Here is a 15,253-nt window from a genome sequence, read left to right on the forward strand (position 1 = left end):
ATTTTTATGAGCAAATATCTTGGTTAGAGCTATTTGGAATTGTTTGTACAGTAATGTCTACAGCGGCAACAAAACCCAATTAAAAAATCAGGGGGAAATTGATGGAGCACTGCAAATCAGCCCCTCTCAAAATGGGGGACAACGATCGCTTGTTCCCTGCCGCCGGTTTCTGCTCGGCAGCCGGTGCCAGGGCAGGCGATGGGGACCGGCACCGGGTTTGTGGCCAGGCAGAGCCGTGTGTTTGCCATGACCTTGGTCTGGGCAGGCTGGGCCACCTCGTAGGGCCATTCTGGGGGAGAGCGCGGTGACGGGGAGGTGATCACTGAGACACCACCAGGGTGCTGCGATATTTTCTCCCTTCGGGCGGGCAGCGTGCCAGGGGCAGACGGCGTTGGTGGTGCCGTTGGAGAAGGCTCTCCAGATGCACGTCCTTCCTCGCAAACCCTCCGTGGTCCCGTGCGGGGCCAGCGCTCCCCGTGCCGTACTTCATGCCTCACACCAGGGCTATGCGTCTCAGTGCTGCGGGGGGGTGGGGAAGGGGATCTGTTGTCCCCCAACACCCTGGGGCTGATGGAAATGAGCTGACAGAACAGAGGCAGCATTAGCCTAATTATGGCCATACACGATGCTACCTCGGCGGTGGATTTTCCTTTCTCAGTGACTTCCTGTTTTCCTCTTTGAGATGCAAATTTTTGCACAGTCCTCGATCCAGATTCCCTTCTCATTAGCATGAAATCTGACTAGTTCCGTGTTTTTTTTAAATAGCAAATTAAAAAAAAAATAAATAAAAAATTAACCACTGCACATGAAGTAGCGTAGTGCAGCAGTGGCTGGGGGGCAGGAGGTGGAGGGGCTGGTGGGGAACGTGCTGAGATTTTTCGGGAATGGCTGAGCCTGTCCGGCAGCCGCGGTTTGCCGTGCCAGCCTGCTCTGCTCCTGCAGGGGGGACAGGCGTCAGCTGGCGGTGGGCAGGGAGCGCTGGGCAGAGTCCTCGCCACACTGCCTCCCCGGGTCCCCAGCCTGCGCCGAAGCCGCTGCCGGAGCGGAGGCAGACACGCGTTCAACCTGCGGACTCAAGCCTTTCATTTTGCTTCCTGCTGGAAAATGAGGCTCGTCGTAATAGGAGGTTAAAAAAAAAAAATTACACTAGAAAAATCATTTTTCGAAACGAGTGTTATCTCGATGGATTTTTAAATATATATATATATATTTATTTTTTTTTTATGCCTGCCATAATCTCTACCCGTTGCAGCTGAGCGCTGGGAGAGGACTGGTAATACATCTGAAGCAGACGGCACTATTTTGTGGTAAATGTCACTCTAGTAATATTTAGCTCTCCTTGGAAATAGAAATACAAGTCTCGCTAAAGCGGTGCGTGCGATATGGAGGTGCAGCGTCGTGGGCTGGGCTCGGGGAGACGCGGCTCTCTCCTGCCGGGTCTGGGTTCCCCCCGGGATGCCTTTGCCTGGCGTCGTCTTTCCTCCCCACCTTCCCCGGTCCCCCCCTCCCCAGGCCCTCCCTCCCCTCCGCTTTCTGCCACATAATGAGTTTGATAAGAAATTGTCTCGTTAACAGGATTAGCCATGGAAATCTCTAGTCCCCTCCTATTCATTTTGTAATGCTCTTCATCCTGTTCTGTAATTTTCTGCTGGTATTAGACGGCTCCGAACCACCTCGGGAGATTAATTCCTCCTCCTCCTTTGACAGTGCCAGCGCAGGGGGGGGTTGCTCCGCGGGCGACCCCCAGCCCTGGCCCTGGCCCCGCTCTGCAGAGCTGCTCTTTCCCAAAGGGAATTTCCTCCTGGCTTTGTTTCAGTGAAAGTGTCTCCTTTTCACTGCGATGTACACAAACAAAGCAAAGTGTCCCCAAACACTCCTGGCCCTCGCCACCTGCGCCTGGCTCTTGTTTGAGCAGGCGTGTGCCCGCAAACGCTCAAACAGCTGCGGTGTCTCGGAGGCGGATTAAAGCCCGGAGAGGCCAACTCCGCTCTCGCTGAGGCTCCTGTGAATCCGGTTCCCGTGGGCAGCCAAAGTCGGGATGTACTCCCGTGAAAATGAGTTGCGAGACTGGCCCCTTGGTAAATAATTACTCTTGATTTAATCACTCCTACCAGCCCTGCTGGATACCTTGCTTCCGAGGGAGCTGATAGACAGAGATCTTTCTTAACATCTGTTTTCCCAAGTTTGCCGAGTTGCGAGCCCGTATCTGGGAATTGGCGTCCAGGTAGCGGGAACCGCAGGCTGCGAGCAAGGCAAGTGGGGACGGAGAATGGAGCCACCGCCTGTGTGAAATAGTACAGCAATAGCAACATCTTCCATCTTCTCAGGTGCAACGGCATTAGCATTTGTGATTTCCTCAAGCACCTACCTGGATTGCGTTCGCAGATCTAAAACGCAGCCTTTTGCCTTCCCTTCCAAAAAACTTCCCCTGCACAAAATCAGAACCTCTCTTACGCCTTCGGTGCCCAGAGAGAGAGAAATGCAGACGGTGAAGCCATCCGGGAGTGAAGTGCCAGAGATGCTAGTTGTTATGTGGCCTGTAAGATTTCGGGAGAGGATGCGCGCTTCAGGACAGGGAGAGCGGGGCACTGCGGGGGGGGAGCTTTAACACGGCGATTCCCACCCGGCAGGCCCCTTGCGAAGGCAGTCATTTATTCTCCGACTCTCGCTCCCTGCAACTGGAGTGTCTGTGAACAGATTAACTTCCTCTGCTTCGTTGGAAACTATTTGTCATGCTGCCGGTGATTAATTTTTGTGGTGGGGGTTGCACCCGAGCAGCTGGCGAGAGCCTGGGAGGTCTGGAGAGGCTGGGTCTGGCCCCCGTGCTCCCACGAGCCCCGTGCTGGCCGCTCACTCCCCGGCTGTGGGGAGCAGGATTGCCAGTGCACAGAGCTGATTTTACCGATTTTTTTTTTGATGTGCATTTCCTAAGCTTTGCCAAGAAAATCCCTGGCTCTGGAGGCTGTTTCTGCCGGTAAACCTCACCGTTGGTGCCCTGCGGCGGCAGCGGCGACGTAGGTGGGGGAGACCCCGGTGCCCTGGGCACCCCATCTCTGCAGGGCAGGGGGAGGCGCTCGGCGCTTTGTGCCCCTGGTTGCCATCCTCTTGGGTGCTGTCTGTGCCGTGGGTGGGAGGAGAGGGCCTGGGAGCCGCGCACCTTGGTCCATTGCAGCTGCGGAGCCGCATCTCAGGCAGGAGCTGGAATCTGGCAGCTGCCGGCCGGAGGCTGTGGTTAACATCTCTCTCCAGCCGTTCGTGGAGGGTGTTTCTACACCCCGTGCCACCGGCTCTCTCCAGGCCATAAATCCGGTGGTCAGCGACAAACTTGACACTCAGGGAAAAAACTCACAGTGTTTCCTTTTGTATTTGTTGACTTGTCGCCAGCAGGCTGGGGTTCTGCAGGTAATTCTCTAACGTGTCGGGAGCTAATTCACCGGAAAAGCATCCACTGCCGAGCTGCGGCTCTGCCGTGTGTGGGATGGGCTCTGCCAGGGGGAGCCAAGGGAGGGAAAGCCCCGTGCCTGGCTGATCCGAAGGGACAGAGGGCTCCTCCCGGCCCCGGGTCCCTGGGGTGCCCAGGAGAGGGGACCTGGCACCGCGGCTGCTGGGCAGCGCTGTGACAGGGAGGTGACAATGACATCCTCCTTTTAAACCTTTCCTGCTTTTTGCTTCTCTCTCTCTCTCTTTTTTGTTTCATCTCTCCCTCTCAGAAAAGCCATTTAAATGCAATTCCATTCTTAAAACCTCTCCCTCATGCATGCCTAATGAACGTCAGGCAGCGGCGCAGGCAAGGGGCCCGAGCAGGATCCAATCTCGCCTGGTGTCGACAAGTCATTTGGAAGAAGCCCTGGGAGCGCGCCCGGTTTTATTACAGCGTAATTAGAAATAAAATCTTGTTGCAAGAGGAGAATGAGAGATGGGTGTTAATCCTGTAACGGGAGGAGATGGAGCCGTGCTTATAAAGGAGATTAAGGCGGGGAGGCGGAAAGCCCGTCACGACTCCCCGACTTCCACCCCTCCTCTGCTGTTTCCCCCTCTCCGGCTCGGCAGCCTCCGGCAGCAGCAGGCGTGTGGCTGGCGTGCCTGCCCGCCGCTGGGAAAGGGCTCCTGTTGGGGCTGCCTTCCTTTCCGCATCTCTGGGTCTGCAGGGGGATGCTCCCGGCAAAGCCCCGGCACGCGGCACAGCCCGGGCTGCTGCGGACGCAGCTACCGCGGCTTCTGGGGGAGGAGGTTTTTTCTGGGGGCACGGTGCTCCCTTCAGGCGAAGGAGGAGGAGGGAGGGGGTCCCCGTGGTGCAAAGCCTGAGCCACGCGCTCGGCTGGCGTGGGCTGTCCTACAGCTGCCCACGGAGGCCGGAGGTGGGAAGGTTTGGCCGGGTGCGTGGTGGCTCGGCCACGCGGGAGGGATGCGCTGCCTTCCAAAGGCGACCGCCTTACGCCTCCCCCGGGACTCCCACTGCAGGCAAACATGTAAATAAATCTGTCAGATATCGTGTGACTCTTATTAAATTTGCATTGAGCTCCAGGGGCGGTTCCTCCTTTAACATCTCGGGGATGGGTGGATGGATCTTTTACCTGGCGCCCGGTCCAGGCCCCCTCTGCTTTGGATATTAGCTGTGGCACCGGGCTGGGCTCAGCCTGCTGAGATGAAAGGCAGCTCTGGTGCGTGGCCACCGCTTGCCAGCCCGCTCCTCTGCCCTGTGTCCCCCATCCCAGCTGGGCACCGTGTCCCAGCACTTGGGCTGTCCTGGGGAGGGAGGTGCCTGCGATCCATCGGGCAGAGAGACGGGGTGAGCGGTGCCATGCGGTGCCATGCCCCAGGGTTGGGCAAGTGTTTTCCTGCTGTCTGGGTTTGCTGGCCCACCCCAGCTCGCTCCTCGTCCCCGGGGCGAGCCCCACGCAGGGCTAAAGGCATCCTGGAGCAGCAGCAGCAGCAAAAAAGTGCCGTTACGGCAGCAGCGGAAAATCACAGGCTTCATTCTTTGGGGCTTCCCCCTCCGTGCTTTCCCCCCCCGGGAGGCGTTAGTCACTTTAAACGTGGCCAGAAATAGCACCAAACAGTTATTGGATTTGTCCGGGATGCCTTGGGATGCATATGCTCAAGTATGGCTAATTCATAAACGCTGGCACCTATTGATTCTCTAGCAGTTAAAATAGACTGCGTAAGGAAATATTGGCCTCAGAGTACCAAGGGAAAGTTATCTCATTAGTCTTATGAACTATAAAATGTGCTCCCTCCTGAAGCCCTGACCCCATTGTTTTTATAAATCTATATTGGATGGAGCGGTAGCTGGTAACCTGTATCGACTGCAATTTTTCTCTTGAAATGGGAAGGCCCCTGGGACTGCTGCTGGAGTTCCGTGGCCACCACAGGCAGAGGATTTCGGTGGCAGCGAGTGTGCGCCTCTCTGCGTGCGTGTATGTGGTGAGAGACCCTCCTAACGTTTGCCAGGCAGGAGAAGTCCCCCTCTCGCCCTTGTGCTTTTCCCTGGGCGAGGGACAAGCCGGTGGGGCTCCTGGCCGCCCTGCTCCTCTCTCGCAGGGGTGGGCGAGAGGGACGCCGGGGGCTTTGGGGCATTTCCAAAGGCTCAGGTCTAGCTGGAAGAGTTATTAGAGGCACATCGCTCCAGCCTGGCCACGGATGTACTTAATTCTTTGCTTCCCATAAAGCTTTTCCACCTCCTGGCAGGCAGAAAGATCTGATTTTATTCGGCGACCTTCGACGTTAATCTCGCTGGCAAACTCGGCAGTAAGTCACGTCGGTGAGGTCTCTGTTGGAGCTGTTTACATCAGTTGCTGCCCTGCATGTCTCCCTTGGACCAGTGTAACGCTCCTCGATGGAGTTATTTTTTCTGGGTGGGAAAAAAGAAAAAGAATACGGGTGCTGTGCTGTCAGGTTGTAGACATTATATTTAATGGAACGGTATCTTTAAAGCCATGGCTTGCAAGGGGGCAGATGGATTGCGGGGTAGAGAGGTGGATACTAAAACCTGCGGATTTTCTGCCTGTGCCTGTCTCTGGGGCTGCTGCTCTGGCTCGAGCCCCGGCTCGGGGGCTTCATCTTGGGTGCGTGGGCTGTGACGTCTGGGGAGCTCCAGCGCACTGTGGGGGCCGCGGGCAGCCCCGGGCAGGGCTGGGTTTGCCCTCCCGCTCAGCGATGCTCCCACATGTCACTGTCCCTGTCACCTCCTGCCATCCGGGAGGTCCGCTGGCTCCTTGCGCGTCGCTCCAGCTCTCGCAGGGCTTTGTTTCCAGAGGAGGAGCACGGTGGGTCCGCAAACGGGGCTGCGGTTCGCCATGCACGGACGCGTGCCTGTGTGCCAGCGTGTGGGGAGGGGGGGGGACAGTAGGGGCTGCCATCACTTTGTGAAATACAGCCCCCCCGTTACCATGGAAACCAGCTCCCCCCGTCTCAAATTCCAGTGCAGCCAATGTTGTTCGCTTACTGGTTTGATGGGAGATGAAAAATTAATGGTTGATTTGCATGTTATTTCAGTGCGCTTGCGGGGCTGCTCCCTCCCCCCACCCGCCCCCCTTCCCTTTTACGGAGGTTTGTACGAATCTCTCGACGCCTCCGATCGGCGGCGCGGAGCGGCTGCTCCCAGTCGCATACTGGTGCTGCTGCACTGGGGGTGCCGCTGCACTGGGGGTGCCGCGCTGTGCCGCCGAGGCACGACCGCCCCGGAGGTTTTGGCTGGGGAGCCCCTGACCCCTCTGAGCAGGGACGGGGGCGTGGGATGCTGTGGCGGGGTGGAAGCTCACGGGGGATGTGGGGACGGCCACCCCGGTGCCCGTGGCACACCGCAGCGCTCGTGCTCCCGCTGCTTCCAGGGAGAATCTGCCCGGGGCTGCCAGCCCGGCGGCTGCCTGTGCCTCCTGTTAACCGCAGCCAGGTTCGCATTTTATTAAGGTTGCTATTTCTTTGCCGTTTAGAGTCCCTAATACTCTCATATCAAGCAATTAGAGTCAAATGTGCACATGTAGCTAAGCTGCAGCTGGAAGGGGGGAGTGCCAGCAGAGCTCCGGGCTGGCATCGCCCTGGCTCCTGCCGGGGATGCGCTCCGGGGGAGTGCATCTCCTTCCCCGGGAGAAGAGCGCTGGTTTCTGCCAGCCTGTGGCCTCAAGCGCTTGCAGGGAGAGGGTTCTGTGCTCCTGCCCCGGCTGGGCAGAGCCAGGCCGCTCTCTTCTGCCTTTAGGTCCCAAATTCTCCCCGTGTTTCTCCTGCTCTTACGGGTTCAACCATGGCGCTTTCCTCCACCTAAACTGAGCATATCCAGGTGCTTGCAAAAGGTGCTGGAAGAAAAAACAGTCGATTCTCCCCAGCGACTTGGTCCTGGTTTGCCAAGCGTGGTGCAGGACTTGAAGGGGTCGTTTGCAGACATTGCTGATTTGAAGACTAGGTTTAAAGGTTTCAAGTCTGACCGTTGAGCTCTATTAATTACCTTCTGCTTCTCTGCGCTTGCCGTGTTTGGCAGGGGGTGGTTTGGCTGGCAAACGTGGTGCAGCCGAGCAGATGGACCGCCCCGTCCCAGCTGAGGCTCGGTGGTGGCTGGTGCTGGAATAAACCCCAAGGGACCCCCAGAACCCGGGGTCAGAGGCTTGCTGTCTCTGTCAGCGCTGGCACTGGGCAGGAGATCTCTCCGGTGCCACCGCTTACCCTGCTTTCCACGTAGCCACTAAATTGGGCCACAGCGCAGGTCTTTCGAAGTTAATTACTCTTAATATTCATGATGAATTATAGGGGAAGGCTTCATGAGCGAGTTGAAAACTTCTTTCCCGGCATGCTCTGGTGTGCGCCAGGCTCCAAAACCTGCTGGCTGGAGGGGGCTGCTCCGGCAGCGCTGCCGGGGCTGTGCTGCCCTGCCTGCTCGCCTGCCATCCTCCCCCAGCGCTCCAATGGCAGCTCCAGCCCTTATTTGTTTTCGCATGTTTCTCAGTAAGTTAAGCTAATTATTAACTCAGCGGGACGGATTCACTTTTTTAATTGCCGTGTTGCTATGCAGCGCGTGGCGATGCGGTGGAGCATTGTGCTGGCGGAGCGTTGTGCCATGTGCTCTCCTCACCCACCGTGGCCACCGCCACTCGGTGGCCAGCCCAGAGCCCGTACCGTGGGGCAGGGAGAGGAGAGGACTGCGGGAGGCTGCCTCGGCTGAATCCCCCAAATCTGACCCCAGGGAGCGCAGGTGCCTGTAGGGACACCCCGAGCCCATCTTTGTGCCTGGGCGGGTGTGTTTGCTGCAGGGTGAGTGCTGCCGCCGAGGGAGGTGGGCTGCTGCTTGCGCGTTTTGGCTGGACTTCACCAGTCTGCCTGAAACTTCGTCCCCTAAAGGTGAAGCCAGAGGCTGCACCCCAGTGCTGTCGGGGTGCCCAAGGCTCCAGTTCCCTGCCTTGAGTGCAGGGGCTTTGCCTGACCCAGGTGCTCAGAGCCTGGGAGATGACGCGCTGGGTCGGGGCTGGCTCTCTCACCCTTCTCCTCCCTTTGTGTCTCCAGAAAATAGGTTTTTTATTACTTCTTATGGAGGTTTGTACATATCGGACGTGCAGAAGGAAGATGCCTTGTCCACCTACAGGTGTATCACCAAGCACAAGTACAGCGGGGAGACGCGGCAGAGCAACGGAGCCAGGCTCTCGGTCTCAGGTGAGTGCGCGACCGCTGGTGATGCTGGCGGGGGGGACCCCTGTCCTGCAGGGCCTGGGGGGCTCCTCTATCCAGCCCTGCCTGCATGCCCGCTGCTCTGCCTGCCCTTGGTGGTGCAGCAGGGAGCAATGGCATCGCTACCTCTGGTCCCCGCAGCGAGAGGACATCCCGATGCGGGGGTGGGAGGTCCCGTTGGGGCTGCACAGGGGGTTCATGCTGCCTGGCGTGTGCCCCCAGGCCCGCAGCCCCCCCCGGTGCTGGCTGCGGCGGGCAGCAGTGCTGCGCAGCACCCCGAGCGAGAGGCGATGGGGCGCGAGGCGATGCGATGCGACAGCCCGCGATGTGAGCAGCCTGACGCGATGTGACGAACATGCAAGCGATACTGCAGCGGAGGCAGCGCAGTCCGTAGTGCCGGGTGTCTCGGGGCGCTGCCGACTCCGCTGACTGCCCAAATTACTCTGCTCAGGAGGGAGTTCGTCCGACTCCCAGCCATGTCGCCGTGCCCGCTTTCTGCCATATGCTTTTTCTGTCCTTGGGTGCGCAGGCTGGGGCTCCCGCGCTGGCTCTTCGAATTAACCCCACAGAGGGTAGGGAAGGGGTTTGGGACGGCCAGGCTGGCACTTGCCTGACCTTGCCCCAGCCTCTTAGAGACCTGCGGGTCCCTTGTCCCACCCGTGGCCGTCCCGCTGCATGGCCCCCGAGGAGCACGGGCAGCCACCGCGTGTATCATCCCCTCTCCGTGGGCATTTGGTCTGGCCCGGTCCCCTCCTGGTCACTGTCATTATTTACACGTCACGGCGTTTTACTTCTGCTTGGGAGTAATGAAAGAGGTTTCTTTCCCCTGGAATTTAATTTCACGCCTGAGATTTGGTGATTAATTTTCTCCTTTCCTAGCTGCCTGATGGGCCCCTTTGCTTGTAAATTTTGAAATGTGCCACAGAATTTGTGTATTTTGCACCAATTAGGTGTCACCTTGAGTAATTCCTCCGGTGCTGAGTTTATTCATCCCGTCAGCTAGTGAGATGCCTTTTTCCCTCCCCACGAGCCTGCTGCCCTGGCCCCATGCCCAGCGGAGGATAGGGCTGGCGTCCTGCGCTCCTGCCCAGCAGAGCCACTGGCTCACAGGGAGACGCGCTCTCCCGGCCGATGTCGAGGGGACACGGTGGGGAGAAGCCTTGCCACCTCCTCTTCACCCTGTGAGCCCATTTCCTTTCCGAACCCAGACCCAGCGGAGTCCATCCCCACGATGCTAGACAGCTTCCAGTCCAGGGAGGTGAAGGCTGGCCGGCTGGTGGAGCTGCCCTGCATCGCCTCGGGCTACCCCAACCCGGCCGTCCGGTGGATCAAGGATGGGCGCCCGCTCCCCGCCGACAGCCGCTGGAGCAAGCGCATCACGGGCCTGACCATCAGCGACCTGCGCGTGGAGGACAGCGGGACCTACATCTGCGAGGTGACCAACACCTTCGGGTCTGCAGAGGTCACGGGGACCCTCACGGTCATAGGTGAGAGCCGGCGGGGATGCTTCAGTCCTGCCGCCTTCTTAAAGATAAAGCCTTAAAGGTTTTATACAGCCGTATAAATTACAAGCCCTGTATTTCGGCGTGGCATGTGGCATGCTGGAAGCCGCTGTCTTGCGTCGCAGCGTGTCTCATGTGGTGCTCCGAACGCTTGCGGAAGGTTTATCGTGCTGCAGTGGCGCATCCGCAGACGTCCCCTGATTTACTGCTTCAGTCGGGCAGGGAGAGGGGCCTCGGGAAAACTCAGAGTGATGCCGGGGGATGTAAATTGCTGGATGGCGACATCGGTTTTATGTTAGGTGCCACTGCACTTTGTTTGGTTGATTTTCATAAAATAAGCTCCAACCAAACAGTAAATGCTATCCAGGCAGGCCATGTATTTATTATGTGCTTTGTTCCTGGGGGTTCCTCCTGCCACCGGCATCCCGGCAGTGCCAGCGCTGGCACATGCCATGGCTATCTTACCTGGAGCAGCACCATGGGGAGTACAGCACTGCCCGGGCACTGGCAGCCTGCTGGGAGCCGCCCTCCATGTCCCAAGTGCTGTCCCTCAGCACACCGGCCACGTCACCCGCTGCGATGGCTTCTCCCAGCCGTCCTGCTGCCTCCCCAACAGTGCCGGCACCCCTGCTGGAGGCTCAGGGCTGATGTCAAAAGCAGGGGATGTCAGCAGGGAGGGTGGCGGGGGGCCACCGCCTTATTGTGCGGTGACATTTTATGTGTAGTCGCACTGGTGATAGCAGAGCAGGAAAGGCAGAGAGAGGATGGTGGTGCCGAGATGGCGCCGCCAACACCTCGCCCGCTCTCGCCCTTTCTCGCACAGACCCTCTGCGTGTGACCCTCACACCAAAGAAGCTCAAGACGGGCATCGGCAGCACCGTCATCCTCTCTTGTGCCCTCAGCGGGTCCCCCGAGTACATCATCCGCTGGTACCGCAACACGGACCTGGTGGTGGTGGATGACTACATCTCCATCCGGGGCATCAGCAACGAGACCCTCCTCATCACGGCCGCGCAGAAGAGCCACTCCGGGGCCTACCAGTGCTTTGCCACCCGCAAGTCCCAGACGGCACAGGACTTCTCCATCATCACGCTGGAGGGTGAGCTGGCTTCTTGGGGCGGGGGCTTTTCTCTGCCCCTCACCGAGCTGCCGCATCCCTGGGCCACGCCGGGATGCTTCGTGCATGGCTGGAGAGCAGTGAGACCCAGAGGGGTGGGGGTTCCTGGGGCCACGCTGCTCACACCCTGCTGCCTGGCTCTGTGTGTCATCCACAAACGGCTCAGGGACGCAGCATGGCCAGGACAGGGGGAAGGACCAAAGTAGGGGGTGACTTGCCCATCCCCAGCCTCTGGACCGAGATGCTGCTGCCTCTCGCCAGGCGTCCCCTCCCCAGTCCTTGTGAGCTGGTGTAGACGCAGGTTGCTGGATGTTTGGGCCAGGGATGGGCACCCTGAGCCTGGTGTTCCCTTGAGCCAGCGCCTGTATGGACCCACAAGCCCCCTCGCCCCCTCTCAGCATCCCCTCGCTGCAGGGATGCAGGAACGGCTGGGTGCGTGTTGCCGATGGGGGTTCCCACCCCAGGCGGGGGCTCACAGCCGTCCCACCAGCGGGTGGGTGACTGCCGCTGCCTGTGGCTGCCGCTCCCTGACCCCCCTCCCCCTGGGTGCCCCCCAGATGGGACCCCCCGCATCGTCTCCTCCTTCAGCGAGAAGGTGGTCAACCCCGGGGAGCAGTTCTCCCTGATGTGTGCCGCCAAGGGGGCCCCCCCGCCGACCGTCACCTGGGCGCTGGACGACGAGCCCATCCCGCGGGACAGCGGGCACCGCACCAACCAGTACACCATGTCGGACGGCACCACCATCAGCCACATGAACGTGACGAGCCCCCAGATCAAGGACGGTGGCGTGTACCGGTGCACCGCGCGGAACTCGGTGGGCAGCGCCGAATACCAAGCGCGAATAAACGTAAGAGGTGCCTGTCTACTTTTAAATATCAGAATAGGACTTTAACTGGGCTTTTGGTTGTGTTCTGTTCCCCGGCCGAGCGCTCCTCCTCGCCTCCCCCTCTCCTCTCCCCGGCCGTGCGGGTCTCCCTGGCTGCCCCGACCCCATTCCCCGAGCTCCCCGCTCGCTCCCACCCGCAGGGCTGAGCCTCCCCGCTGTTTAGAGTGGCGAGCTGAAGGAAGCGCGAAGCAATCCTGCAGCCTCGGAGAGCTGGCGCTCGGCTTTGCAGGGGTCTCTCCCTGTCGGGGTGGCTCTTGCCCCACCGAGCCCCCGCCTCAGGGTCGGCAAACACCTCCCCGAGGGACCCCACGCAGGGAAGGTGGTGGCGGGCACCGGACCATCCCGGGTCTCCCGTGCCCCCCAAGCACTCCCCGGTCCCGGCTCCCCGGCAGCGAATGCGCCCGCCGGCGCAGGGATCTACATGACAAACGATGATGAGGCAGCACGTGAAATCGTGGAAAATGAGCTTTGATTTGTCATGTCTGTGTTTTCTTTGTCTGCTAAAAGCCATGGCCGCGTTAATCACCGTGTTATTACGGCTGGAGCGTGTTGCGCGGTGCGTTCCAGGGAGCGCTCTCAGGCACAGGGTACGGTATTAGACCCTGCCCATTAATAATCACCAATTAAAGCTTCCAGGCTTACAGGTGGGAGCGAGGCAGAGACAAGGTAGCATTTATTTGTCTGCTGAGAAAGAGGGTTGAAGGGCTGTGTTTGTCTGTGTCTCAGGTTTGAAATGGATCTAGTGGCTTTTTGGCTGCGATCCCGGGAGAGTCTGAATTTTGCTGCCGTTTACTATTGAATTTGGAGCAAGTTCATCCCTCAGCCATGAGAAGCCAGAGCAGCGTTTTCAATGAGGACGTTCCCTTGTCTCCCTTTCCCCCCTCTCTCAGCTCTTGACGGGCTGTCAGTAGATAAGATTCAGGCTTTTTTTTCCCCTGGAATGGAGCGAGTCCCTCAGACAGGCCCAAGAGACGGTTACACAGCGAGATGTTAATTTCTTTTTTCCTGCTCCTTTTCTAAATGTGTCGCAGCACGAGAAAGACCATCCATCAGCTTATCCTGAGCGTCTGTTAGGCTGTTATCCTGCTACGTCCTTAGGACGAGGAGTCAAGATAGAGTTAATCTTTAGATTAGTTTGCTATTTTATGCAGTGGCTGGCTGGGAGAACAATCGAATTATTGATGCATGAAATCTCTTGTTGAAATACTCACCTGCGGCGTTCTCCCAGTCCTTAAGCCAGCGCGAACTGGTGACTCTCGGGCTTTTTGGCCATACTTGGGTTGCCAGCGGGAGGCTCAGAAAGGCGTGCTTTAGCAGAGGTGAAATATGTTTGCCGATGGAAGCCAGGTTCTTGTAGCATCTCTCATTGAGGATATTCGGCGCAGTTCAGCTTCCTGCTGAGAGCGCGGCTGTGGGGGACGCTCCCCGTCTCTCCTGCGGCCCCTGTGGCCACAGGCGCTGCTGGAGGAGCCGTGGTGGGGCTGCGCCGGGCGGCCGCGGCTCCATTGCAGAGTCACACTGTGCTCCCAGCCCCTGTCCCCCCTCCTCCGAGGAGCAGCAGCAGCGACGTCTGCGGCCTCGGCTCCCCCAGCGCTGAAGCTGCCCCTGCAAAACAGGGGTGGGATTTGCCCCTGCTCGTAGCTGCGCTCTTGTAGGCGTGTGCGAGTGGCTCTGGCTGGAGGTTGCAGCCCATGAGCGGCTTTCTCCATCTGCGCCCAGAGAGGAGCCCTCTCCTCCTTTGCTCCTCACCCGGAACCAGGCTGGGTCCCAACCGTTCTGGTTACCTCCTTTGCCTGTGAAGCTCGCTCTGAAACAGCAGCAGATCTGCATGCAACCAAGCTGCCCTTCGGAATTAACCTAGCCTGCCTCTTCCTTCCTCCCGCTATGTAGGTCCCCCGAGCATCCGAGCGATGAAGAACATAACAGCCGTAGCGGGTAGGGACACTTTCATCAACTGCAGGGTGATCGGGTACCCGTATTACTCCATCAAGTGGTACAAGGACTCTTTGCTGCTGCCCGATAACCACCGCCAAGTGGTCTTTGAGAACGGGACTCTTAAGCTGATGGACGTCCAGAAAGGCATGGATGAAGGAGAATATCTGTGCAGCGTGCTGATCCAGCCCCAGCTCTCCATCAGCCAGAGCGTCCACGTCACGGTGAAAGGTAAGCGGGTGGAGAGGCTTTCCCTGGATCAGACGGAGAGGCCGCCCAGGTCGTGCTGGGGACATCTCTGTGCAGGACGGAGGCAGGGAAGCATCGCACAGGGGACTCGCAGCCGGGCACTGCCCGCGCTCCCCAGACGCTGCACCCATGGGAGCTTGGCTCCCACCACAGCAGCCTTTGGGAGCTGGCTCGGCTCCTGCCGGCGTGGCTACCTGGTCCTGCCTGCGTGCCGGCAGCTGCCCCGAGCCATGCGTATCCATTTCCCCTTACAAGCGGTGGAGCAAGGATTTACGGTGTAAACATAGCGTATTAAAACATCTAACCTTTGCTCGGATCACCTTCACCGATGTTTTTCTGTGTGTGTTAGCTTTTAAAAAAATAATACTCTCGGTCTTCCGAGCGCACGGAACATCTTAAAAGCTTCTCTAGGCCATCAATTATTCAGCCCCATTGAGGGAGCTATCAGTCCTAATGAATTGAGCCGGATGCATTCCCTCCCAGTGACTCGCTGAGATTGCGCCGTGCCTGTGCGGTGCTCCCGTATCTCCCCTCCTCAGAGTTGTCGGGTCGGCGCTGCCCGTCGCCAGCGCGGTGTTTGCAGTAAATCATGTAGACACACACAGCCGCGCTGGGGAAGCAGCCGGCCAATTGCCTTTCTCTGTCTCACCCAGCAGGGTATTTATGGACTGGATTTTACTCTGATCCCCCTCCCTCCCCTCCCATCCACCACTTTCTTATTAGGAATCAGGTTAGCAAGAGAGTGCACCGAGCTGATTATAGATGCCACCACTTGATTAGCTAATGCTCTTCTCCAAGGCTTTGCAAAGGGAAGAGCAGGCTGCGGATAACCTGTCGAAGGGCGGTGTGGGGAGGACTTCTCTCCCCTGGGGTCTGCAGCGCAGGGCACGGCCAGCCCTGCTCTCCTCGCCTTAT

General features: G+C 58.7%; 1 protein-coding gene across 3 annotated transcripts in view; it reads left to right on the forward strand.

The window, feature by feature from the left end:
- Nucleotides 1-15,253, forward strand: part of DSCAML1 (DS cell adhesion molecule like 1) — a 113,933-nt gene that overhangs the window by 69,187 nt on the left and 29,493 nt on the right. For 2 of the 3 annotated variants that reach the window (XM_074561346.1, XM_074561347.1), the window contains exons 4-8: nucleotides 8,491-8,637; nucleotides 9,861-10,139; nucleotides 10,978-11,253; nucleotides 11,829-12,125; nucleotides 14,048-14,320. In XM_074561346.1, coding sequence (XP_074417447.1) covers nucleotides 8,491-8,637; nucleotides 9,861-10,139; nucleotides 10,978-11,253; nucleotides 11,829-12,125; nucleotides 14,048-14,320 — 1,272 coding nt within the window. Of the gene's footprint in view, nucleotides 1-8,490; nucleotides 8,638-9,860; nucleotides 10,140-10,977; nucleotides 11,254-11,828; nucleotides 12,126-14,047; nucleotides 14,321-15,253 lie in introns of those variants that run through there. The other variant, XM_074561348.1, reaches the window with a different exon arrangement.

The sequence above is a fragment of the Larus michahellis genome, chromosome 17, assembly GCF_964199755.1.
Source record: "Larus michahellis chromosome 17, bLarMic1.1, whole genome shotgun sequence".
NCBI classification, from domain to species: domain Eukaryota; kingdom Metazoa; phylum Chordata; class Aves; order Charadriiformes; family Laridae; genus Larus; species Larus michahellis.